The following is a 27,506-nucleotide window of genomic DNA, read 5'->3' on the forward strand; positions in this document are numbered from 1 at the left end:
TAGATTGTAACTCATTTGCCTTTTTATTTTGAAATTGGTGAAACCAGTCTAAATATGTATGCCTTCATTTAAATAATGCCATATTGAAAATTACTTGATTTTGAGCAAGTATCTGTTTACCAACGAATTTCACAAACACTTTACAGCGGGACATCCCGATCTGTGATTTCCAGTGACAGCAGATCATCACATCTTATATACATAATGGCGCTGACGCAAATGTGAACATGCTGAAATCTGAACATATTGCTGCCATTTGCTAATATAGGGACACAATACAGAAACTAAACCCAAGCAGATCCAGAGGGCATAGTACACTTTTAGAAGTCAAAAATTTCAGAGGGACTTTGTTTGATACGCCACTAGTCTTTCTCTTGGAAGCTTAATTCCCATAGACAAATAGCAAAATGTTCAGCTATGTGCTGCTGTAAAATACTGCACGAGGAGCAATCCACCACAAATGAGTTGTCCCATACTCCAACCTGACAGCAAGAGGCAACATTCTTTTTCTACTAGGACGGTTGAGCAAATCCCTCCTTCTCCATCCGTTTTTTTTCTTTTGCACAGTCAGCTAGACTTTTCATTTCTCCGAAGGGAAAACGATTTAAGAGTGCGAGGAGGAGGATTGAGTCAATATAAGAAATCTTGAAATACTGTCCCAGCATAGCTGAAAAGTAGATTGAGGGACAACTTCATGCTAAAAAAAAAATCAGGGCCCCAGTTGTCTTCTTTGCAGGAAGTCACTGTGGAGAAGAGTGAAGTATTAAAGGAAATAATGTCCTCAAGTTATAGAGATGGAAGATTTGAAGTCAAAGTGTAGCAAGGAGGCAGGTAAAAGACTGGTAATGTAGATAGCACTGTAATAAATGAAGTACATAAAATACTAGAGAGGTGAAAGTAAACCCCAGTTTTCTACAGAGAAAAAAGCCGCAAAGTAAGCAGAATCTATGGTGCATAAAACAAGATTTCCAAAGGAAAAGCAAACTCCTGGTTAAGGAAGCAAAAGCCAAACAAACTTTGATAGCAACCATCTTGATTTTTAAGCATTTGGTGATGGGAGGGACAAAAATGGAGAGTTCAAACTGCAAATCAAAAAAGGTGGACAGAGCTCGAGCACAATGTATATCTATGAGTTCAGCTTCCATATCAACAACAGCCAAGGAAAATAAGCAATCAAAAAGGAAAAGGGATTAGTGTACAGACGTACAGAAAGCAACTATGCCAACTAATGTAAACAATCGAGACACATTGAGCATAAATCAGCAATTCTTGAATTACTTACAATCAAGTGTTTAAAAATCTGAGTAACAGCTTAGAAATGCAGGGATGTAAGGAACATCTACATTTACATATGAATGACAATGCAGAACTATGCATATCTAAAGATTCAAGGGAGAAGAGTTCTAATAAAGAGGCACCTTTAATTGAAATTCATTCAATATTTGGGAAAATTGCAAATAAATCAGTTTTGAGAAAATAGCATCCATGATTAGTAAATGTAAATTAAATGAATACATTAAAATAAGTAATGGTAATGGCAAAGGGTGTCACATATAGAGCACTTATGTCCAAGACATATGGACATAGATTATATACATGGCAATTGAATTGGAAATAAACGTTAAGAGGAAGTTGGTGGATGCCTAGTTAGAAAGAAGGTTGGCAGACTATGGAAATACGCTGGGAAAACTCAGCATCTGAAAAGTGAGAAAGAGGAGGGTTGACAAAGCGACACGTTGAAAAGGGATTTAGTAGAAGAGTAATTCAAGTGAGGATGAACAGGAATATGAGTTGACCACATTCCAATATGTGTGGTCAAGAATCCATTCAATGATTCCATTTAGTAAAATTTTGGCCAGATGGATGAAACCCTGCATTTTTATGTTATGATTTGGAAAAGACATTTTCAGCAAGTGTGAACGTTCATTCAACAAGATCAATGGTGACAATGGCTCTTTATGTAGTGTTATAATCTTTAAGCTGAGCCGCCGGTGGCGCAAGTGGTTAAACCCTTGTCCCAGCAGGATTCCTGACCGAAAGGTCAGCAGTTCGAATCCGGGGACTGGGGGTGAGCTCCCGTCTGTCAGCTCCAGCGTCTCATGTGGGGACATGAGAGAAGCCTCCCACAGGATATTAACACATTTGGGCATCCCCTGGGCAACGTCCTTGCAGACAGCCAATTCTCTAACACCAAAAACAACTTGCAGTTTCTGAAATAAACTCCTCACACACACACACAAACACAAATCTTTATATTTGTGAAGAAGCCGGGTGGGGTGGTCAGATCCCAGAACCTTTGTCAGGCACTAGAAGATGAACAAGTACAAGTCGTAGGGGGCTAAATTTGGCAGAACAGAGTTGCAGTCAATACTGAAGAAACAGCTAACCCAAGAGAGGAGGCTTGGGTAATTCCCATCCATGGTGGATTGCTCCTTGTGCCACCCTGCGAATGAGATTGGTTTTATCATGAAGATTATTCTGGGATGGCAAGAGGAGCAATATACACCCACCCATGGGAATTTTAAAAAAGAGGAAGAAAAGAAGGGAGGATTTGTAACACATTTCGGAGTATTACTTTCAAGTTATTTGATAGAATTGTTTAGATGATAAGTAATTGCAGTTAGATTAGTTCCTGCTGCTAGTGTAGTCTGGAAGGAAATGGATAAAAAAAAGAATGGGGTCTCAATGGTTCCAATGAAAAAAGAATGTGGACTCCTTCAGTAGGGTCGGCACACGGGATCACTCCTCCCACCACCCAAGAATAAATCTTCACAGTAACACCAATATGTCAGTCTCCGGCACTAAAGTATGCCTAAAGTAGTAATACATATCCCTGTGCAGTAGTTAAGTGTTTGAAGCAGTTTAAAAATATTAATAGAAAAGACCTCCTGAATTAAATGTTTTCATCCTGTGTAGCTGAAGGGAATTTAAGCATTAAGTCACAGAGTTGTTTGAAGAGCATTCAGTAACACTAAAATGCTGTAATCTGAAAATATAAGTACTGGTACGTTATAAATTGAATGCCCTTTTCTTTAGTTGAAGAGGAATAGGCACACTTCTAACTCAACTTATAAAAACATTTGGATACAACCAGTGCAATGCAAACACTGGTTTATGTATCTTAAGTGTGACAGTTGATAGATAATTCTGGGATGATCCAATTTGGGGCGGGGGGGGGGGGGGGGAGAGATAAACTTATTCAACCAAACACATGAAATGTCTTTTCCATCTTGGACAAACACAACTGTTCTTAATTGCTGAATTAATTCAGCAATTTGCATCTAATTGTTCTTGGGCATTTCTTCCATTTTGCAAGTGCGGTATTGTTTGATAAATGGCATTAAAAATTTCCTGGGTTATAAACTTAATTGAAGTTTCTCCAAAAATAGCACTCCAACAAGTCAATACATTTTATGTTTCTCCTATGTGTGTCTCATACCTAAGGTGGAGCTACAGCTGATGCAGCAATGGGGGTTAGTATTTAGTATGTTCAGTCAGCGGACTCAAGTAACTTGACATTCATGCCTGGACACAAAATCATGTTAAAGCAATAGGAGAAATGCTAGACTATACATGAGTCAAAATGCCAAGATAGCTCCGTATCAGTGTAAAATCTGTACTTGTGCAATGAAATCATACAAAACTGGATGATTATTTTTTTTAAATGCCTTAAGCTAATAAATGATGACCCTAATCTTTCTTCCCTCAATCAAATATTTCTTCCTGTAATCAAACATAGTCAATACAACTTTTTTACCTGTTAAAGAATAATGCAGCAGCGGCAAAGATGCTGTCGAGTGCTTCCTACAGAAGGAGTTGGAGTTACTGGAGCAAAGTAAGCATGAACTTTCACGTCTGGTAGGTGAGCCTATAGGTAGCAATTAATTTTTAATAAAATATTAACCTTGTATATTAACTTTCATTATAGTTTTTTTAAAAAATCCTGCTACAACATGTTTAGATCACCCCCAAAAATGCATCCAGCTCAGTTCTATAGCACTAGTAAACATGAAACAAGGGATTTGAAACAAGGGATTTGAATGGGAACCATACTGAGCATGTGCAATTCAGGCAGAGTTTCAGTCAAAGAAATCTAACTCTAACTGAGTTTCCAAAGATAGTCTACACAAGAGAGAATCTTGTTAATGATGAGAGTGTTTTGAATTAGTGAATTGTAGTTTTCAAAGTTAGTGTTTGTGTGTTTAGAATGTAATGCTGTGAAATGCTATATGCTGAGTGCAGGGCTGTAGCCAGAAAAAAAATTCGGGGAGGGTTGACAATTTCGGGGGGGGGGGGGAGGATTGAAAATTTCGGGGAGGGTTGAAAATTTCGGGGGGGGGGGAGGTTGAAACCTGCCTCCTAGTTCACGCTGAAGGGGGGCAGAGCAGCCTTCAATAGCCTGCAGCTCTGCCCCTGTCAACCACCTCCACCAAGTCTGGTCTCCTTAATGAGAGCATTCAACACACACATCCCCAACTTGGTTGCTTCACTACATCGGCTATTGCTGCAAGTAATGACAGTGTGAATAAATTGTCAATATTTGCTTGAGATAGTGCTTACAGTTCTGGAGGGACTCTTAATTTTTTGCATCTCATAGACTTAGCATGGGGATTTGGTTAACCAGTTAAAATTCATGAGTAAACCAGGTTTTTTTTAAAAAAAATCTGAAACATTTCGGGGGGGGGTTGAACCCCTAAAACCACCCCCTCGCTACAGGCCTGGCTGAGTGTATAATTCCAGTGTGGAAAGAGTTAACTGAGTCATGGAGAAGAACAGCATTCCTAGAGAGTAGTAAATCTTAGTGCAGAGAGCTTTGGACGCTGCGTGGAGTGCGCCCTGCGTCTTACGTCAAACATCACTGTGGAATGTAAGGAGGTGTGGATTGTAGATAACGTGTTGAGAAGAACCATGTAGCTGCCACTTGAAATGGAAGCAAGTACTTGTTTTGCTTAGATTCTAATGTAAATAGTGTGTTTAATAAATTAGCTTTAGTTTAAGAAGATGTGTTCCAGTGCCTTGCTGTGTGCTGAGATCTACATTTGGACAAATCCCACACTTATGTTCACAGATCGACTACTCCAAAAATCACAAAAGTAGCTCCATTCTACTACCTTAATGCTCTGCATTGACCCAACAAGTTCAGTGTGATTTCACAGTTCACAGCTTACAGAAAAACAGGTGGAATACCTGCAACTTCATATGCCTTTTGGGTGATATGCCCATTCCTTGAGTAGTCATTTGCAAAACCACTGGATTCGGGCCCTTCTCCCCAAGAAGTATAGTTTGTCTACTCAGGCAGTCTGTCTAGAGAAACATGTTGTTCTGAAAGAGACAGGACTGGCCTCTCTACCCATTGGAAAAGCAGAACTGCCTTTGCGTGAAGAGAATGAGGCCTGAGCCCTACTTGTTCCACAACATATGGTTGTGCTTTCCATAAGTACCAGCACATTCTTTCCCTTAGGCAGTGGGTCAAAGCAGAGTAACAGCAGGTGAGGTGCTCTCAACCCTTCTCTCTGTGATCACAGAACTTGAAAAACAACACAAACCACACTGCGGTCAGATAATACGTACTCTTATTCTTTTGATGCCCGCCCGGGAGACTTGCTGACAGTCATACAGCTCAATTCTCTCTAAGTTGTGGCAGTTCTCAAGGTGTTCTAGAGCCACATCTGTGATTAGAAGGCAGTTGTCCAACTCGAGAACCTGGAGCCTTTCATGTCCACATGTGCTGCTGCTTAGATGCAAAATCCCATCATCTGTGATGTGTTCACAGTGGGACAAGCTCTATAATAAGAACCAAAAAAAGACATATTTTAGTTATATCTGATTTCTGCCACAACATTTAAAGATAAATCTTCTCTTCCTCAGGATGAGAACATTCTGAGATGGGCTTCACCTCAGCCTATAGGTTTCTTGCAAGAACAGGGTTTCTCAATCATAATTCCCTGGAGTTCTTTTAGAGACTGTCATTAAAAAAACATTTTTGAGCTATATCCTTTTTTTAAAAACAGGGATTCCCTGAAACTTGGAAACTTAAAAAGTAGAGAAAAGACTGTGATAGAATAAGTAATCTAATGTAGAATGCTACCACCAGGAGGAGCCTCATACAGCAGTAATATTCTAAGTGCGCTGCTTGCTAAGTTTAATTACATGTGCTCTGTGATAGGAGCACTTGTTCCAGTACAATTGCAATGTGCACAAATCACTCCAAAAATACCAAATGGACACACTGGTATGGAAACGGTGACATTATTATATATTTCTTTTAAACTGCTGTCTTAGCTGTTATATTGAATGTATTTATTCATTACTAGCCGTCCTGTCACGCGTTGCTGTGGCCTGGTCTGTGTATATGTGTTTTGTGTGTGTATATTTGTGTATATATGTGCATTTGCGTTTATATATGTGGTTTTGCACATGCGTTGTAATGTGTAGGTTTTTTTTTTTTTTGGCTTTTTGAGTCTCTTCTGCTGTGTTTTTCAGTGTTTTTATGAGTAATGGTTACTTATTGGTATGATACATGTATTGTGTCCAAATCTGGTGTCAATTCGTCCCGTGGTTTTTGAGTTAAGTTAATCCCATAAACGAACATCACATTTTTATTTATATAGATTTCACTAATATTTAAATATCTGCTAATATATTGTTAGTATCCTCAGTTCAAAAATTTCTCATCATGCATTTTCCATTTGTTTCCATCTATGCATTCAACATTAGTGGTCACGGTGCATCTGTCTGAGAGTTGTCTGCATCTATTGCATTTGTATTCTTTCCAAACAAGCCGCCAAAACCTGGCCGTTATATGTTGCAATTGGCATATGCTGATATGCTGTTGCCCTTCACAATCTGACATATTGTATGCGTCCATTTGCCCTCTGAGCTCAATTGACCCCTGATGGAATCCCGTGACGTCATTATGCTTGAAGCCAAGCTTGTCCTCAACAGGGTACCATATTTTTATGGCACTCTTCCCCCTGCCTCCAATTTGTTGTCTGCTCTATCTTACTGCCCCATTTCTTTGACTTCTGTAATTCCAAATGTCACTTTGCTACTAATTTAGTCTCTGCTGTCATTGTTTTTTTAGTCACATATTTTTGCATTTTTCTCAGTGGTTTAAAGGTAATTAGCTTTCTTTGCCACCTTCTTTTTGTCACTGCTTTTATTTGCTATAGGATTTAGTTTACCGAACTTTCTTGCATTTGCTTCCCCTCTGTCTTTAATTTCTTTGGGTAATATCAGCTCCTCTGCCTTGCTTTCACTTGAAGTCAGAAAAGTTTTTTCTAAATCCTCATTCCTCTCAACCACACTGATGCGATATAGTCATTTGAGTGATTAATTTATTGGCTTGCTCTCAGTCCCTCAGTTTGCTTTTCAGACATTGCTAGGATTTAATAAATCTCTTCCTTTTCTCTCTACTGTCTCATTAATGTATCTAATAGGAGAAAGGTTCAGAAAAATGCAGGCAGGAGATTTTAAAAAAATGTTGGCAAAGGAAGGATTCCAACTGGAAAAATAAAATTGAACATGGACACTTGCCACTTGGGACAACACGGAGGAGGAATCCAATCATGATGGATGGCTCCTCATGTCATCTAACAATACAGGATAGATCAAAGGAAAATAATTCATAAAGCTAATCTGTGGAATGGTGATAAATCACAACAGCTTTACATAGAAAAAAAGCTATCAATAAAGTTTTAAAGACACTGGTCATGCTGGCTATATGTTGCCTTTAGAATCAGAAACATCATGTCTCTTGAATAATTAGTAGTTTTTTAAAATCTGGTGTTTTTTTAAAATTAGTGCTGAGGTGACTTCACATGCAGAGATCACGATGAATACTTGTATAGTTTCTATCCTACCTTTAAATAGTGTGTGTGTGTGTGTGTGTTTTTATGTATGTAAAGATTTCCCCTGACGTTAAGTCTAATCGTGTCTGACTCTGGGGGGTGGTACTTATTTCCATTTGTAAGCCAAAGAGCCAGCGTTGTCCAGAGACACCTCCAAGGTCTTTTGGCCAGCATGACTGCATGGGGTGCCATTATCTTCCTGAAGAAGTGGTACCTATTGATCTTCTCACATTTGCATGTTCTTGAACTGCTAAGTTGTCAGAAGCTGGGCCTGACAGCGGGAGCTCACACTGCTCCCCAGATTCGAACCGCCAACCTTTTGGTCAGTAAGTTCAGCAGCTCAGCGGTTTAACTCACTAGGTCACCAGGGGGCCTGATACACACACAAACACACACAAGAAAATTTATGTAAATTGGAAGTATATAAGGGGGGAAATAGAATTATGCTTTCTTATGGACAGAATCTGATGAATTTTTGTTTAAATGTTATAACTTTTAAATTGCATTACTTTTTGATGTTGTGAGCTGCTATAAGTCTTGCCCAAAAGTGAAAAGCTGTATAGAAATAGTACTCATAATAATTATAACAGTAGCAACAACAACAACAACAATTTACATTTAGTACACAGAGCACTACTTGTGATTGGCATAAAACATTCCAAGTTTTTATTTTATTTTTATTTACTTCGTTTTATACCCTGCCCTCTCTCCTTCACTGACCGGCTAATGCTCAGCAGCAATTTGAGCAATTCAAGGTTCCTCTGTCAAGAAGATACAATGGAATATGTTCCCCGAACAAGTTTAGTTCATAATGTACACACATGTTACACCTCTCAATATGAAACTCACCAGTGCTTGCAGTTTGGGGCAATGAATTGATAATTGTACCAGGGTATTATCTGTTATCTAGAAAGGAAAAATAGATTTATATGTGGAGCACTGTTCAACACAGTGATGAGCAAAATACATATTGAGCCAGTTTTTGTACTCTGTAACATCTTATTCAAAGTTGAAAACCATATTTTAAAATGATATATATTTACTAGATTTAAAGAAGGTTTATGCAAAGGGCACTCACCAGAACACATTCTTCTAAATCCATTTTTTCTAAATCATGACAGTTCTAAAAAACAGAATAAACATTAACGGTTTTACAGAAGCTAAGAGTTCAGAGTTGCAATATAACACTTAAATATTTTAATTCTCTATGTCCTAATACTTCAATCTCTGTGTTTGTGTATATCTGAATAAAAAGCTAGAATACAACAATGATCCTATCAACCCCCATTGATATTCTGGCCTTTATATCCTTGTGAATAGTGTGCACATTTTACAATGCATTTTTAAAAAGTGAGTGTAGTAGCTAGGGTTGGATTTGGCTGGCAAGAAACCTAGCTAAAAGTTTCCGGAGTTTGAAATTAACTGGCACTATTCTATAGCCTAACTTGCTTCAAAAGAGCTGATGTCATGCCAAAATCCCGCTGAAAGCTTCTCAGAGGATAGACGAAATACAAATTCTAATAATATTAACTTTATCTTACCTAATATTAACTTTATTTTATCCGCTCTGAGTCCCCTCAGGGAGATAGGGTGGAGTACAAATAAAGTATTATTATTGTTATTACCCGTGCTAGAAGTGTAAAACCGGAATCAGTGAGTTGTGAACATCTTGCAGCCTCCAGAATTCTGGGGGATAAGTTTTAAAATTGAGAATAAAGTCAGAATAAAATCATTATGCTAAGATTCAGAACCTAGTGTTTGATTTTAACAATGGAATAAAGAATAGATCATCTACAGCAAGTCCAGTACATTATTCAGATTATTCTCATTTCACAGTTAGACTGCCAATCTCAATTCATAAAACATAAAGAAAATAATATGTCCAATGAAATATGCAAAAATTAAAAATACATCCCATATTCAGACCAAAGAGAAAAAAGGTTGAACTCTGCAATTGTTGGCGTGCTTCTTACACAAAAACAAAGATAGCCAATGGAACTGGTGATTATTTGGTTTCATCCAGACCTTGAACATTTCATTAATAATGTTGATGGTGTGGGATTCACTACCTCTTGGAATTCCATGTTGCCACAGATCTGAAGCATCTACTTTTTAAATTGTGGTGAAATGCCTGCATCCTTTTTATTGACACTGACACCAACACTGAACTATCATTCATGCTGTCATATTTTTAGGGCTAGATCACACTAATATGCTTGGTTATTATCAAACTCAAACTTGGGAGACTCGGAATCATATCAGCTTCTGGAAAAACCTTTACTGTTAAATGATCAGATTCGGTAGCAAACCCAATTGTCTAGAGCTATAGTTCCCAATCTTTGGTCTTCCAGGTATTTTGAACTTCAGCTCCCACAATTCTTAAAAGCTGGTAAACTGGCTGAGATTTCTGAGTGTGGAAGCCCAAACCAACTGGAGGAGCAGAGTTTGAGAAACACTTGTCTAGAGAGAAGAAGAAAAAATAAACCACTGGGAATATCACACTTTTTTCTGTCTCTCTTAGAAGAAATTAAAATTAAGTTTTAAAAACTAATTTTAAAAAAAACTAGAAGAAAGGAAGAACTGCAGCCACAATCCTTAGAAAATAAAAAATTGCAAAACAAAATATAAAATGCACCAACCTTTCTATATTCACCTTAAGGAAAATAATGTAGAAATACATTGCAAAGAAAAATTCACCTCCACAAACAGACCCTAAGGAGAAGTGGGAGGGGAACAGTATCAGGAAGAGGGAGATGCACAACACACAGAATTCCCAGTAAAGTATCACTTGTATTTTGACTAACAATTGGCTGAGGTCACGTTGTCAGACCAAAACAAGGCCGAACAAGCTCCATATACTGGAGGAGTTCTGGCTGGGACAAGATGGGAAATGAATTTATGAACGCTCCTATGGGATTTGCATGGAGCCTGAGCTAGCCAGTCTCAGGTAAGGGTGGTAGGACTTTGCTGACAAGAACCAGATAAATGTCTGGATGTTATTTTTTACATATAAATTATTCCATGTCGAATATAGAAAAACTAGACAAGTGCACCCACAGATACTATCAGATGTGTCATCAGCAATAACACACAATTTGTTTCCTGTTCCCATTTTGGGCAAGGTAATATCTTTCTAGAACTTTCCCTATAGAGTCCAAGGGTGCAACTACAGTGTAGAATTCTATAGCGTTGAGCCATGGCAGTGAAAGTGCAGTTTCATACTATTTTAACTGCCATGGCTCCATACTATGTCGTCATGGAAGTTGTATTTTTACAGGGTCTTTGTCAAAGAATGCTAGTGACTCCCCAAACAACAACTTCCATGGCTCCACAGCATTGAGCCATGGCAGTTAAAATGGTGCCAAATTGCATTAATTCTAGAATAGAGATATACCCTTAGTTTACCCCATATCAATGATGAGAAAGTTCTGCCTTCTTACTCCTTCCGATACTATGATTCTATGAGGGAAACTGTCACCAAATTATGGAGCATGGTTTCGTTATAGGTTTTTCCCGGCTATATGGCCATGTTCTGGAGGCAATTTTTCTCCTGACGTTTCACCTGCATCTATGGCAAGCATCCTCAGAGGTAGTGAGGTTTGTTGGAAGTAGGAAAAAATGGGTTTATATATCTGTGGAATGACCAGGGTGAGACAAAGGACTTTTGTCTGCTGGGGCTTAGTGTGAATGTTTCAGCTGATCACTTTGATTAGCATTCAATGGCTTGGAAGTGAAACATTCACACTAAGCCCCAGCAGACAAAAGTCCTTTGTCTCACCTTGGTCATTCCACAGATATATAAACCCATTTTTCCTACTTCCAACAAACCTCACTACCTCTGAGGATGCTTGCCATAGATGCAGACGAAACGTCAGGAGAAAAATTGCCTCCAGAACATGGCCATATAGCCCGGAAAAACCTACTACAACCCAGTGATTCCGGCCATGAAAGCCTTCGACAATACATTGAGCATGGTTTTGTTTCCAAATTGTCCCTACCGATGCACAAAGCTGGTTCCTCTTTCTGTATTTACAAACAAATGTTTGGAAAATTCATGTTATAAGTTCTCACTTTGCGGAAACACGATTGGATATATTCAACTAAGTTACTCAAAGAAAGCAGGAAGAAAGGTGAGAGAAGGCTCAAGGGTAATATTGAAGACAAATCAGCAATTCTATAACTACTTTCAAGGGGAGGCTGCATTAGTTTATTGCACCAAAAACAACAGTCTTTCACGTCATCTCAAAAGCTAAGGGCTCCATTGTAACATAAACTTTTGTGGACAAGGGTTTATCACTGGCTCTATTCACACATCAGAGTTATAACAGTTTGATATCAGTTTAACTGATGTGATTCTATTCTATGGAATCCTGGAATTTTTAGTTTGGCAAGGGACTTAGAAATCTAAGTGCTGCTCTCTGGCAGTCCTTCGTGAAACTACAAACTGCAGGATTCCATATGATGGAGCTTTGGTAGTTAAAGTGGTTATCAAATTGCTATAATTCTACAGTGTGATTATACCAACAGAGAACTATTTCAGCCATTATCACTCTGTAATCTACCACAATGCTATTCCAAGTGGGGCTCCATGGGGCGGTGCCAGTTTAAGCCATTAGTCTGCAGTGAGCTTCCAGGAAAATATGCAAATACAGTAATACAACACACATAAATTTGTCAGTGCACCACATCAGATAGTTTGAGAAGCACTGCTCTAGAATCTTAAAGCCAGTGTCTATGAATGTATGTGTTTCAATATAGCTTACTGAACGACATTTACTACATGCCACACAGGCTGCAATCCTGTATCTCAGGGGTCCTCAAACTAAGGCCCGAGGGTGGATATGGCCCTCCAAGGTCATTTACCCGGCCCTCGCTCAAGGGTCAACCCAAGTCTGAAATTCTTTGAAAACACACAACAACAACAATCCTATCTCATCACCTAAAAGCAGGTCCACACTTCCCATTGAAATACTAATAAGTTTATGTTTATTAAAATTGTTCTTCATTTTAATTATTGTATTTTTAAGTGTTTTTTTGCACTACAAATAAGATATGTGCAGTGTGCATCAGAATTAATTCATATTTTTTTTCAAATTATAATCCGGCCTCCCAACAATTTGAGGGACTGTGACCTGGCCCTCTGTCTAAAAAGTTTGAGGACCCCTGCTGTATATATTCATTTGCAAATAAGCACCATAGACCTCAATGCGATTTCTAAATAAATACGCACAAAGCTATGAAGATGTTACCATTCAACAGTATTATACATTCACAACTTATATGAAAATTAATACAACTTCACAAGAGTCAGAGAAATAACATCAGCACTTACTAATGTAAGATCTGAGCAATACTCACTTCAGCCTTGGACAGTTCAAACCAAGCGCTATGAGAGAAACATCTGTAAGGTTTGTACAACCAGAAATACAGAGAGATTGGAGTTGATGACATCCTCTACAGATACCCACTAGGCCATCATCTGTTATTTGCTGTAACAAAGAGGGGCGGAAAGCTTTGTCCTCTATTGTCATGGTGTGTTTTAAGAAGTATCAAATTAATATACATGTGTCATATTGTTTAGTCATCTGGGAAAGAACTCCCTCCAACACAACTCTCTGGACATCCAGAATTTGTTTTAACATGCTATCGCTGAATTTATTTTCATAATTTAATAACTACATGTATTTGGATAGCAGTTTCTAAATGCAAGATATTAAACATTTAATGTAAAAAAGCAAGAATATTAACAGCCAGAAAGAATACGGAGAAGCCTGCATCTAAAAGAACCACTAAATGTCAGTAATATTTTGAAATTTCTTTTTATCTGGGGTGACAATCCTGTGGCCTACCATATATTTAACAATGCTGTATCTTGCCTCGAGCTGCAAGAAGTGGGTGGTATTATTGTTGTTGTTATTGCTATATTATGATTTTTTTAAAAAATCAAAAGTGAATTGAGAACATACTGCAAGGCGCTTCTGGTGTGAGAGAATCGACTGTCTACAGAGACATTGCCCAGGGGACATCAGATGTGTTATCATCCTGTGGGAGGCTTCTCTCATATCCCTGCATGGAAGCTGGGGCTGACGGACAGGAGCTTGTGCTGTCTCACAGAACCTTCAGGTCAGCAGTTCAACCAGTACAAGGGTTTAACCTATTGCACCACTGCAGCTCCCTTATATTATGACAATGATGATGATTTTATATTTTCCAGCATTTTCCCCATCATTGATCAATTAATTGGGTAAAATGGTACCATTATATGAGACATAAAACAATGACTGAATCAATCTCAAGTGTTGCTTACTAGGAGAAGGAGAAGGAGAAGGAGAAGGAGAAGGAGAAGGAGAAGGAGAAGGAGAAGGAGAAGGAGAAGGAGAAGAGGAGGAGGAGGAGGAGGAGGAGGAGGAGGAGGAGGAGGAGATGATTTAAATTGAGGCTTGGAATATTTTTTGACCCAAGAACTACATTTCCTTTTGTGTATCTACAGGGGGTCAAAACTCACAGCCGAGTCTCCTATGTACAAAGATAAAACATCACAAATTACACACACTCACACCACCACCACTACTAATACTGAGGATTCTGGAGTAATTTATCAGGGGACAACAATGAGCTAAAAAGTTCCATTGTGCAACTTGAAATTTGGATACATGGCATCTGCATGTTTAACCAAGATTACCGCTGTATGATTGTGTGCAATGTAATTATGTCAAAATACATTTAGGTAAACAAGCTCCTACTATTTAAGTCCTTGTCCAGAGAACTTTGTTTGGTTTGTGTGAACTATATTTTCAGCACTATTTTTCAATTCATACATTGAATATGTAATAGATTGTGCCACTTTCCTCATCGTTAATATTTAGGATTTCAGGTTAAAATCACAGAATGATTGGAGCTGGAAGAAACCACAGGGCCATCCAGTCCAACTCCATTTCCTCCAGTTCTCTAATTAAACCACTCCTGATAGATAGCCATCCAGTCTGTTTAAAAGTCCCCAAATAAGGAGTGTCCACCACACTCCCGAGGCAGTGAGTTCTACTGTTCAACAGCGCTTATGTGTGATTGAAGAACAATTCTTACCGTACATGACTGAAGGTTTAATATAACCAGTTGATGACAGTGATTCTCAATATGGTGAAGTGCTTCATCTACTAGCTGTATCAAAATAATAAATATAGAAAATAAATAAGTCATAGTAGAAACACAACAGTATGGCAACGCAAAGTATCAACTGAAACAAATCAATTACTGTATTTTATCAACTGCCACATTTTTTCCCAAATATCCCAATATAAAACTAATCCATGCAAGTTCAGCTTAGTACCTATGCAGGTTTATACCTGTGTACATCCTTTAAGAAATAGTGCCTTTAGTCCACTACACCCTTTAACCAGTGCTTCAATACCATCTTTTGTAATCTGACCACACCAGGAAAGATTCAGGAGTTCCAGATTTTGGCACCCTTCGCTGTAACAATTAAGAAAACAAAACATGAAGTTTGAATAGTTATTACACGGAAATTAAACTTATATGAATGAACAAGTACTATAGGTAACTACAGCCACTGCAAAAAAAACAAAAAAACTTGAGAAATGACCACACACATCTTTGATGATTTGAGAACCACTAATACTAGGATGATATTGTTCGAGGCAATACTAAGGTGTTGGTTTCAATATATGCCCAACACACTGTTTTTCTTTTGCTTTTTACCTGAGACTCTTTAAAGAGTTGTTTGTAATAAAAACACAAGATGTGAGATCCAGATGTTTTAGTCTGGAGCAGCATTTACCAATGCTGTAACAAGTGCTGTAATGAAAACACAGAATAAAAATATAATTAGAGTTTGTTTGTTGTTTTTTTAAATGAGGCATTGCATCAAATAATATCTACTTACCTATCAGTAATTTTTGTGCATCCATTAAGGACTAAATGTTCAATATTTCTACAGTTCTGTGCAAATGTTCTGGAAGAAAATGAAATAGTCCAATTAAGCAGAACACATTTTACTGAGATTTCGATTCCCCCTATGTAACATTACATAGCATAGCCAAATTTGAAAGAAAACCTCCGTTCTGTAGTTCCTTACATTGTGTCTCAAAATTTATTTTCTGATTTGTAGCTTTCCTTTAATCAGTACAAGATCATACAAAGACTGAAAACCTGTATGCTTCTGTCCTCTTGAAACTGTTAATTATAACAAGGTCCAACATGTGTTTATAGGCTGATCCTAGAATTAATTAGAATAAAATAGAATTTAAATTACACCAGTGCTTCTAATTGTGCCTAGAATTAGCTGTTATTTATTTATTTATTTATTTATTTCCCACATTTGTATCCTGTCCTTCTCATCCAAAGGGACTCAGGGTGGCCTCACAACAGGCAGCAATTCGATGCCAACCACACAGGTAAAGGTATAAGTTTCCCCCTGATTAAGTCCAGTCGTGTCTGACTCTGGGGGGATGGTGCTCATCTCCATTTCTAAGCAGAAGAGCTGGCATTGTCCGTAGATACCTCCAAGGTCATGTGGTCAACATGACTGCATGGAGTACCATTACCTTCCCACTGGAGCAGTACCTATTCATCTACTCACATTTGCATGTTTTCAAATTGCTAGGTTGGCAGAAGCTGGGGCATAACAGCAGTTGCTTATGCCGCTCCCCGGAATTGAACCTGTGATCTTTCGGCAAGCAAGTTCAGCAGCTCAGTGGTTTAACCCACTGCGCCACTGGGAGCTGACGACATACAATTCCAAAAATAACAATTGCAATTAAAACCACATAATTAAAACATCAATTATTAAACATCCATTAAAATCATGCAAGTTCAAATCATAGTCCAAGATCTGTCCATTTGTCAGTCACATTAAAATTTCTCTCATTATTGCATTGCTACAATTACTGCTCGAATGCTTGGTCCCACAACCATGTCTTAAGTTTTTTCCTAAAGGATAGTAGGGAGGGGGGTGCTCTGATTTCATTGGGGAGAGAGTTCCACAGAGTTGTCTCATATTCTGATGGTAAATGGTTCCAAAAAGTGCTGTCATTAGTATTTTTGAACCATGGGACATTGGCATTCAGAAGTTTTTCACCCCTAATATTAAAGTTCTTCATAGCCATGGTGCAACAGCTGGGAGAAATTGCTTCAAAAGCGTACAGCTATAAACATGGGACACTATATTAAGGAAGCAGACAAACTGTGGTTCCCAAGCCTGTGCTTGCAGGCTTCAGTTGTCCCCCCACCTCCCCCCCCCCCGACTTCCCAGACTCTTGCTTTTCTGCCCCCCCCCCCCCCCCCCCCAGAAATGCCTTGCCTTTACTAGGTTTACATTCACATTTTAAATATGCTCCTCTCAATACATTTTCATGCAAAAATAGAGTTCCTGATATTGACTATGACTGGTCAATTCTATTACAAAACATATGAACTTGAAAAAGTGAAGTTTTGGGGCTGGAAGATGCATTATCTCCATAGTATTCCTTGTGACAGAATCATTTGTTACATAAAGATGCCGAGTGGGAAAAGTTTGCAACTGTTAGGCTGCAACTCAAATTAGCCAATGGCAGCAAAAGGTGCAAGTCAAAGTTCAGAAACAGCTAGAAACTTACAAACGGCCCCTCTCTGCTCTAAGTGACCCAGTGATCACTATTTACATAGAACCATAGAGCTGGAAGAGACTACAAAGGTCATTCAATCCAACCCCCTGCCATGGAGGAAAAGCACAATCAAAGTACTCCCAAAATATGGCTATCCAGCCTCGGTATAAAAGCCTGCAGAGGAGCTTCCGCTACACTCTGAAGCAGAGACTTCCACTGTTGGACAGCTCTTACTGTCAGGAAGTTCTCTTAGTGTTCAAGTGGAACCTCCTTTCCTGTAATTTAAACCCACTGTTCTGAATCTTAGCCTCCAGACCAGAAGAATACAAGCCTACTAACTCTGTATTCAGCAGTGGAACAATTTCTTCCCTTAGCTGCTCACTCAAAGTGAATTTAGCGCTCAGCTACAAGGATCTTTTATCTATTCAGTCACAATCATTGTGCAGAATGGGCCAAAGGTCAGTGGAAGCCAATACGCACAAATACATGTTTCTGCTTTGTCCTATTACAGCCTCATTTCAACCATATTGAACCCATGCCCATTCAAATGTGCCCATATTTCAAAGTATTACTTACTTCAAGGAGGAGTCTCCAACCCCAAGACAGCCTCTCAAACTTAGCTGTCTCAGGAACCCACCACATCTTTTGGAAATATTTTCTAACACTCGGCCCTTAAATAAATGAAACAAATGTCAATTTCATATCTAATCAGATCAAATCTTTCTGAAGATTTTGTTCAAATTCTATTTTAATCAATGGCATGACTCCTATTAATGAAAAAACTTATCTGGGAACCCAAGAAATGGTTCTTTCGAGCACATATGGATTTCTTTGAAATAAATACAACATGTGGAAAGTTGCTATTATTTCATATATTGTACATGTTGAGTTCCAATACTGAAAATGCTTCAAAGTTTTTCTAATCCAAGTGTTTAGTTTCTGATCCATTCTTTCTGTAACCTTACTATATAATAGCAAACTGTTTACAACCGAGAAAAGGTAACTTATGCCAAATTCCAGCATCACAGTGGTTGAGTATAAGGCTGCATCTCTGCATGGTAGAACTGATGTAGTTTGATACCACTTCAACCACCAAGGTTCAGTGCTATAAAATCATGAGAGCGATAGTTTCACGATGCCTTTAGTTCTCTTTGCCAAAGAATGCTGGTGCTTCACCACACTGCAAGTCCCAGGATTCCATAACATTGAACCATGGCAGTTAAAAGTGGTGTCAGAATAAGTGGATTCAGGTATGTATTGGGCAACAGAACGGGTGAGGTTTCACATAGTTGCCTGCTGCCCTTGAAAGGTATTACAGCAGGGCCATTGATTACACAAGCTTATTTATATGCTAAGAGCTCTGAATACCACAGAATTGTTCTGGAGTATACAGCAATACCTAGAATAGTATTCTCTCTAGATCTGCAGTGCTATTAATATTAATAGTAAACCATGTTTTAATTTGTTACCTGCCTCAAGGCATGTTACCTGGCTCAAGATGGTGTACAACAGAGTTAAAACACCCAGGTAAAACAAAATGCTATTTATTTATTTATTTCGTATCAAAAGCATTGCATAAATTAGTATGAAACTGATAAAAACAGAAGGAGCACAAGCGGCTAAATAGCTTTTGACCAAAAACGTGCAACAGCAACGGCATTGAATGTAGCCTCCAACAATTCTTCCTCTGTGCACGAGGCAAGGCATAGTGGACAAGAAATGCCATTTAAAAACATCTATTAAAATAAATAGTACAAATATTAAAATATGACATTAATAGAATGTAAATTTAAAACTGGATATGCCTGCCAGAAGAGAGAAGTCTTTTATTGTATTTTAAATTCTGACAGCTCATTTAGCTGTCGGAGTAATTCCAGCAGATCATTCCACAGTCTTAAGGAAACCAATGAAAAGGTCCTTGAGAGAGTTTATAGTCAACTTTCATCACTTGCTCTGGCAGAAATTGACCATAGAATCACATAGTGGCCTAAAGAGAACACTTCTCTAGGCATTGCTGTGTCAATCAGAGCGATTCTATGGTATGCTTTGACCAGAAATCCAAGACATTGTTCATTTCAGGTATGAAAAAAGGATTGCAAATTGTTTAAGAAAATCATTTTATACTCAGGAAACAGGTTCCTTGAGTAATACAAGGTCCTACTTTACTAATTTCAAATTCATGCTCAGCCACAATATGTCTCTTCAGTTGTAACATTAATTGGAAAAAAACCCACAGTATTCCTACTAACCTCTACATCTGTCTGAAAATTAAAAAGATCTATCCTTTGCCAGTTACTTCCATCCAAGGCCAAGACATGCCAAGCCTGAAATACACAAACAAACACATCATATACTTCCAATCAATTTCAGTAAAGACAACTTACATTTTCAATACTTTCCTCTGAAACAATGTGGTACAGATATAAAGATGAATAACCACAACCGTTTACTAATAATTTAATATTGTAAAATTATGCTTTATGTTTTGGGGCCTAGAAGTGCAGGAAAATTGCCTAATAACATATAAAGCCGTAAGAAAGAATCCTTATTTGGTGTTCGGTAGTAGTTATACGTGTGAGCCAAGCTCATAATTAACCTCAGTTATAAGCTTTCTTGGAAGCTTTAGGCAAGTTACTATTTACCTGGGCCCAAATTTGCCACATTTGCAATAAGGAAATCGTAATATATTAACTTATCCAGACTATTAACCCATGAATTAACATTCTAAACATATTTAGCACAGTGTAGCACCATGGCTGAACCCAGATAATCTATGATTATTATTAACAAAGTTTAAGAAACAAACCAAACGATCTGGTTCTCTAAAGTTTCTTAGCATTGCTTTCTTTAGAAATTCCTGAAGCTGGTTTGTTCCCCTAAATCACATTTTAAAATGTTGGAGTTTAAACTGTAGTCAACTGAAAATGAAATTTAAAAGTTTCTACAGTGATCTCTCCACTATAGAAAGAAAGAAAAGGAAGAGTGCATGAGTTCAACAATCATTCATATACTATGAAACCATAATAAAGATTGTATCAGAACCAGGTCATATTATATTAAGTTAAAATGGTTATTAACAAATATACTGTACAATGTTTTTTGATGAGCTGATGCTAGAAAATTGTTTATTTTAAAGTAACTATGGGTCATTGTTTCTGGGGTCCTGGTTGGGGGGAGGGTCTTGTCTATTCATTCTATTTTATACATTAATGAAATCTATGATATTAAAAACATTTTAAAAACACAAGTAAGAAAAACATCCTTTTTTGTTATTTACAGAACAATGAATATTATAAGACAAACGCTTTTCTGTACCTTAGACACTTGCGCGCATCGACACAAAGTTATTATATCCAGGAAGGAAAATATTCTATGAAAAAGGAGGGGAAAAGTAAAACTACAGTTCTGAATAATCCGACCTATCATACTCATGTTAACATATTAAATCTAGTTTTCTTTAAAAAATGAATGCTTGAATCAGATTAAACGTTCAAAGCTTGAATGAATGACCAGGGAGGGGAGAACAGAGCTAAGCTTCCCTACTTCCCTACTTTGCATAAAGACACACAAACTCAATTTGTCCCAAATACACCTTTGTATTCTGAGTCAAGCAACAATGGCTATTTACTTTTCTCTGTTAAATAAGAGAAAATAACACAGGCATTTTTGCTAGGAGAGGTGAAATTGAAGAACTGCAGGCTACAGTACTAGCTTTTTTTCTCCACTGAAGCTCTTTCTACACCGCCATATAAAATGCAGATTATCTGCTTTGAACTGGATTATATGGCAGTGTAGACTCATATAATCCAGATCAAAGCAGACAATGTGGATTACCTGCGTTGATAATCTGAATTATATGGCAGTACGGAAGGGCCCTCACTCTGCAGGCTACAGATACAGCAGGTCCTTGGTATCCACTGGAGTGTGGTTTCAGGAAATCCTTCATCCTGTGATGTGTAAGTCTCATGATATATCATAACATGGTAAAATGGTGTCACTTATATAAAATGACAAGTAACTCAAATAAGTGCCAGAGAAATCCCGAGTATCTGTGAAATAGTAGGAGGCAATGGGTATGTCTACAAATGAGCGTAGTACTCAGCATGAGGCAAAATCAAAGATTGCTTTCTAGAATTCGCCCCCCCCCCCCCAATATTTCTGAGCTATAGCTGTTTGAATCTATTGATAAAGAACCCATGGATAAGGAGAGCCTGCTATACTCATTCCTCATTTTAAGTTTCTTTATTGCCTTTTTTCCAATGTCATTTTTCATTTTCTATTATCCTTGTAATAGCTCAATACTTATAATCAGCCAACTGATTCCACATCCACAGATTCAATCGAGAGAGAAAATCCAAACAACAATCTTGTTGCACACATTGCGTTAATGTGTAGAAATATTCTGCTGTAAGCCTCCTGCCATTTCAGAGGTCCTCAGGCTGATTTTATCTACCACTTTAGTATCCACAGGTTCCTGGAACCAACTCCTAGTGGACACCAAGGACCCACTGTATTTATTTACCCTCTATTCCCATGTTTATTTTACTGTCTTCTTTATTAGTTTACAAATCAATATGTCCCGTTCCCATTTGGTGTCTTCTGTCTGGCATATTTTCCATGTTTAGAAATAAGATTTCCTGTACTCACACACATCCATCTCTTCTGAGAGTTTAACATTTAAAGCTTTCCTGTAATGGAAAAATGCCACCTCTTTTCTGTGGAAATATTTCTGTGGTACATAATTACTTGCACATCCAAAGGATCACAAAAGTTGTTCATTCCATCCATACAAATCATTTTTTGCAATCAGCTGTTGAATTTTTTTTGCTGTAATCATGTCGATGAGAATTCTGCTTCTGAAAAATTGGATTTTATCCAAGTCAAAGAACTATTGTAATCCAAGAGTAGAGAATATGTGATCCTCCAGATGTTACCTAAGCCTCATGGAAAATGCATTCCAACATCTGAAAAAACATATTTTTCACCTTTCACTTAATATTGTTTTATTAAATGACTTTTGAATACCCACCAATCATTCAAAGCCATCAAATATATTACCATTTACAGCCTGTCTTTATTTGAAAGACCTTTGATGGGGTATATAGTTGTCCCCCACTTGTTATGTTATGATTCAACTGTGAATTATAGGTTAAAGAAAGTGATTGCAATTTTCCCAAACTCATATCTTCATGATCCTAGTTCAACATTCTTAATCGCCATAGTGGTTTTCATATAATTCTTACATCAAGAATAATTGATATGGTCTATTGCAGTGGTTCTCAACCTTTCTAATGCCACAACCTCTTAATACAGTTCCTCATGTTGTGGTGACCCCCAACCGTAACATTATTTCCGTTGCTACTTCATAACTGTAATTTTGCTACTACTGTATTATGAATCGTAATGTAAATACCTGGTATGCAGGGTGTATTTTCATTCACTGGACCAAATTCGGCACAAATACCCAATACGCCAAAATTTGAATGCTGGTGGGGTTGGCAGGAGGGTTGATTTTGTCATTTGGGAGTTTTAGTTGCTGCGATTTATAGTTCACCTACTATCAAAGGGCATTCTGAACTCCACCAACGATGGAATTGAACCAAACTTGGCTCACAGAACTCTCATGACCAACAGAAAATATTGGAAGGTTTGGTGAGCACTGACCATGAGTTTTGGAATTATAGTTCACCTACATCCAGAGAGCTCAAACAATGATGGATTTGGACCAAAAGTCGCACAAATCCTCAATATGACCAAATATGAACACAGATGAAGTTTGGGGAAAATAGATCTTGACATTTGAGAACTGTAGTTGTTGGGATGTATAGTTCACCAATAATCAAAGAGCATTCTGAATCCTACCAATGATAGAATTGGGCCAAATATCCCACACAGAACCCCCAACAGAAAATACTGTGTTTTCTGGTGGTCTTTGGTGACTCCTCTGACACCTCACTCGTGACCCCCCCCCCCCCCCCGGGTCCTGACCCCCAGGCTGAGAAACGCTGGTCTATTGTATAGTTTTAGCCACAGGTGTGGCAATGGGGGCTGCAATCTACTGCTCATCATTACATCATTTTTTCTTCCATTATGCCTCTGCTCTGGCCTGAATTTCTTCCCCTATCTTGTAGATGCTTGAAAATTAGAAAGGAAATAAAGTAAAAGTCAGCCATAAATCTCCAAAAGCAGGTTATGAATAGACAACTGCCAGATATACCCACAAATAAGTTGAGAAATTGTAGTAAATAATCAAGCCAACAAACCAGATTCGACTTATTAATGTGAGTACTGTGCCTTAACTCTTATTAAATGAAGGAACCACCTTCTCTGTGTAAAGGGATGAAAAATAAGTCTGCCTGGGAGAACCTAAAAGAAGCACCAACCCTTTCTTTGCCACGGTGCCACTGGTCTCCTATGGAAGCATTGATGCTTTTCCCTGTCCACATAATTATCCTGGACTTGTCCATGGGTCATAGCAAAATCCACAACTTGCCCTCAACTTATACATGAGGTCAACTTATACTTTAATATACACACTAGGTCACTTTTAAGTTAGTTCGTACATATGCATGGCCCATCAAGAATTTTATCCTATTTGGATATTACAGTATACATAAAGTATACTATCTATATCTCTACCAATGTTTCTAAAGCTTTGGGTTTTCATATGTAACTGATGCATAATACATAATTCCTAATTACTGTCAATGCAAAATCTACTCACATTAATAATATACTATTAAATGAAGTCAAAACAACATACTGATACATTTTGCAAGAGGTGCCATTAAAAACTGCACCTCTAATAGCTAGTCTATATCTCAAGCATCAATGAAATTTAATCTACGGGAACTATCATATTGGAATTACAAATATAAAATTACCTTAAGAGAAGTTCTTTCGGTAATTCTTTGTTAATAAGGGCTTCTTCATCATTTGAAAATGCCTAAAAAGAGGAAGAGACCACACCAATTCCGAATTACAACCACGAATTTGCTTAGCTCGAAATGAAAGATAGAGTTGGTGATTAAAATCATTCTTAAACATTTTCTTCAATAGGCATGCATGTTATTTTAACACATATTAGATTGAATCCAAAGAGCAATAGACAGAACAAAGAACTAAAACAGAACTAAACAGAACTAAACAGCAAAGAAGCCCACTAGCGCATGTTGAGGGAATGATCCACTAGTGCCATACCTCTATAGCACAAGGGTTTCCATTAGAGTACACTGAAAAAATATCACAATAGTGTAATTATGGCAGTGGGAAAACATTAAAATGAGAAATGTAGGGCATGGAAAGATGACTACAGCTTCCCAGGAAATAGCTGAAGAAGGATGAGGGACCGGGAAATATGCTCTGACCTACAAGAAGCACTGCCTGAACATCAAGCAAAAAGTGGGCACAAGAAACAATATCATACGCAAGCTGACTGGCGCAACCCGGGGATCAAAACCAGACACAATGAAGACATCTGCCCTTGTGCTATGCTACTCTGCTGCTGAATACGCATGCCCAGTGTGGAACACATCTCACCACACTAAAACAGTGGATGTGGCTCTTAATGAGACATGCCGCATTATCACAGGGTGTCTGCACCCTACACTACTGGAGAAATTACACTGCTTAGCCAGTATTGCACCACGTGACATCCGCCGGGAAGTAGCAGCCAATAGTGAAAGGACCAAGGCAGTGACATCCCCAGCTCATCCCTTGTTTGGGTATCAGCCAGCATGTCAACGACTTAAATCAAGAAATAGTTTTCTTAGATCTACAGAGACACTCGCTGGAACACCTCAGCAAGCGAGAGTCCAAAAGTGGCAGGCTCAAACCCAGCACAATCCGTGGGTGATACCAGATGAGAGACTCCCTCCTGGGCACACAGAAGACTGGGCGACTTGGAAGACACTGAACAGACTGCGCTCTGGCACCACGAGATGCAGAGCCAATCTTAAGAAATGGGGCTACAAAGTGGAATCCACGACATGCGGGTGCGGAGAGCAGCAAACCACTGACCACCTGCTGCAATGCAACCTGAGCCCTGCTACATGCAGAATGGAGGACCTTCTTGCGGCAACACCAGAGGCACTCCAAGTGGCCAGATACTGGTCTAAGGACATTTAATCAACTACCACGTTTGCAAAATTTGTTTTTTTTATCTGCTTGTTTGTTTTGTTCTGTTAGAAATGTAATACAATGGTATGGTTGCTGATGACGTGATAAATAAATAAATGTACTTTGGCCACATCATGAGAAGACAGGAAAGCTTAGAGAAGACAATGATGCTGGGGAAAATGGAAGGAAAAAGGAAGAGGGGCCAACCAAGGGCAAGATGGATGGATGGTATCCTTATTTATTTATTTATTTCGTATACTTCTATCCCGCCCTTCTCAACCCCCGAGGGGGGACTCAGGGCAGCTTACAAAAAGGCACATCTTGGTGCCCACACAAATACAATAACATATAAAAACAGCAATTAAATGGTCAACAATTAAAACAACAATATATCTCACAATCGATAGCCAATCTCAGACACAGCGTTCGCCAACTCAGAGTCTATATTTCGTTCCACATTGTCCATTCCTATCCGACGTCACAGTCCTTTATTCATCTGCCAGATTGCCCAAACGCCTGGTCCCACATCCATGTTTTTAATTTCTTTCTGAAGGAAAGGAGGGATGTTGCTGATCTAATTTCCCCGGGGAGTGAATTCCATAGGTGAGGAGACACCACTGAGAAGGCCCTGCTCCTCGTCCCCGCCAATCTCACTTATGACAGAGGCGGGGCCGAGAGCAGGGCCTCCCCAGAGGATCTCAGACTCTGAGGTGGGACGTAAAGGGAGATGCGTTCGGACAGATACGCTGGGCCGGAACCGTATAGGGTTTTGTAGGTCAATTGGTATCCTTGAAATGACTGGCTTGATTCTGAAGGAGCTGGGGGTGGTGGCGGCCGACAGGGAGCTCTGGCGTGGACTGGTCCATGAAGTCACGAAGAGTCGGAAGCGACTAAACGAATAAACAACAGAAAATGCATTGCTTGGAACGTAGAAGTTAGTCAGTAGGAAAAGTGGAAGGCCATATTGGAAATGAGGGAAGCCATGGCCCTTAGTCTGCAAGAGGGTAGGGTGGCCTGAGGGGCTCTCACTGACAGGGTGGCCTTGAGTCCAAGGCAGGCTGAAGGCCCTTCCCAACAGAGCCTTCTCCTCCTCCTCCAGCCCCTCCCAAGCAGGAGCCCATTCACAGCCCCGCTCCCTTCCAAACCAGCGCCTGAGGGGCCCATTCCAAGCACGAAAACCATCCCCTTGCTATTCTCCATGGCAGGCCCTGAGGAAAGACAGACCTGGAGGGAGGGGCCTCCCGCCCACAGAGCCTCCCTTGGCGCCCCTCCCCTTGTGCTTCCGCGTGCCTTTCAACAGCTGAGGGAGAAAGAGAGAGAGAGAGACTCACCATAGTCAAAGGCAAGACTGACGCTGAGGCCAAGGGACGGCGAGGGAGGGGAAGCGCGCGCTGGTCGTCGCGGTAACGACGCAACCGCTCCAAGGCCCGACCAGCCAACCAGGTGCCAGACCTGCGGCTCGCGCGCCACCCACTCAGCGAAGAGGCCAAAGCCCAGAGAGGAAGCGAGGAAGCGGGCGGCGTCTTGTTTGGCGCGTGACAGGAGAAAGCGCCCGCCCATTGGGTTTCCTGCGAGGATATGCAAATCCGAGGAACACTGGCGCGCGAGACGCTTCAAAGGATGAGGGAGGATACCTCAGTTCTGTTTCATTTGGCCCAGGATCTGATCCCAGGTTTTCTGCTTTAACCTGGATTATATTTATATTTATATTATAGCCTTTGACTGTGTGGATCATAATAAATTGTGGCAAGTTCTTGGTGGGATGGGCATGCCAAGCCACCTTGTCTCTCTCCTGAGGAATCTGTACAAGGGCCAAGTAGCAACAGTAAGAACTGACCAGGGAACAACAGACTGGTTCAAGATTGGGAAAGGCGTACGGCAAGACTGCATACTCTCATCCAACCTTTTTAACTTGTATGCAGAACACATCATGCAATGT

General features: G+C 39.2%; 1 protein-coding gene across 3 annotated transcripts; it reads right to left on the minus strand.

Moving 5' to 3' along the window:
- On the minus strand, window positions 1–27,088 carry FBXL2 (F-box and leucine rich repeat protein 2). Of its 3 annotated transcripts, none has more exons than XM_060781745.2 (16): window positions 26,899–27,088; window positions 24,334–24,395; window positions 20,765–20,819; window positions 19,699–19,773; window positions 18,026–18,120; window positions 15,751–15,819; window positions 15,567–15,662; window positions 15,194–15,320; window positions 14,934–15,008; window positions 13,209–13,339; window positions 9,476–9,536; window positions 8,929–8,973; window positions 8,700–8,756; window positions 5,572–5,784; window positions 3,758–3,868; window positions 1–743 (listed from the first exon to the last, which is right to left on the minus strand). In XM_060781745.2, the coding sequence occupies exons 1-15, from the start codon at window positions 26,899–26,901 to the stop codon at window positions 3,761–3,763; spliced, it is 1,272 nt and encodes a 423-aa protein (XP_060637728.1). In that variant the 5' UTR covers window positions 26,902–27,088; the 3' UTR covers window positions 1–743; window positions 3,758–3,760. The 3 variants fall into 3 exon arrangements, with proteins under 3 accessions (XP_060637728.1, XP_067326300.1, XP_067326301.1); XM_067470199.1 differs by having other exon boundaries at window positions 1–857; XM_067470200.1 differs by lacking the exon at window positions 1–743 and adding an exon at window positions 865–1,697.
- Window positions 27,089–27,506: the final 418 nt, after the last annotated feature.

The sequence above is a fragment of the Anolis sagrei genome, chromosome 6 (genome assembly GCF_037176765.1).
Source record: "Anolis sagrei isolate rAnoSag1 chromosome 6, rAnoSag1.mat, whole genome shotgun sequence".
NCBI classification, from domain to species: domain Eukaryota; kingdom Metazoa; phylum Chordata; class Lepidosauria; order Squamata; family Dactyloidae; genus Anolis; species Anolis sagrei.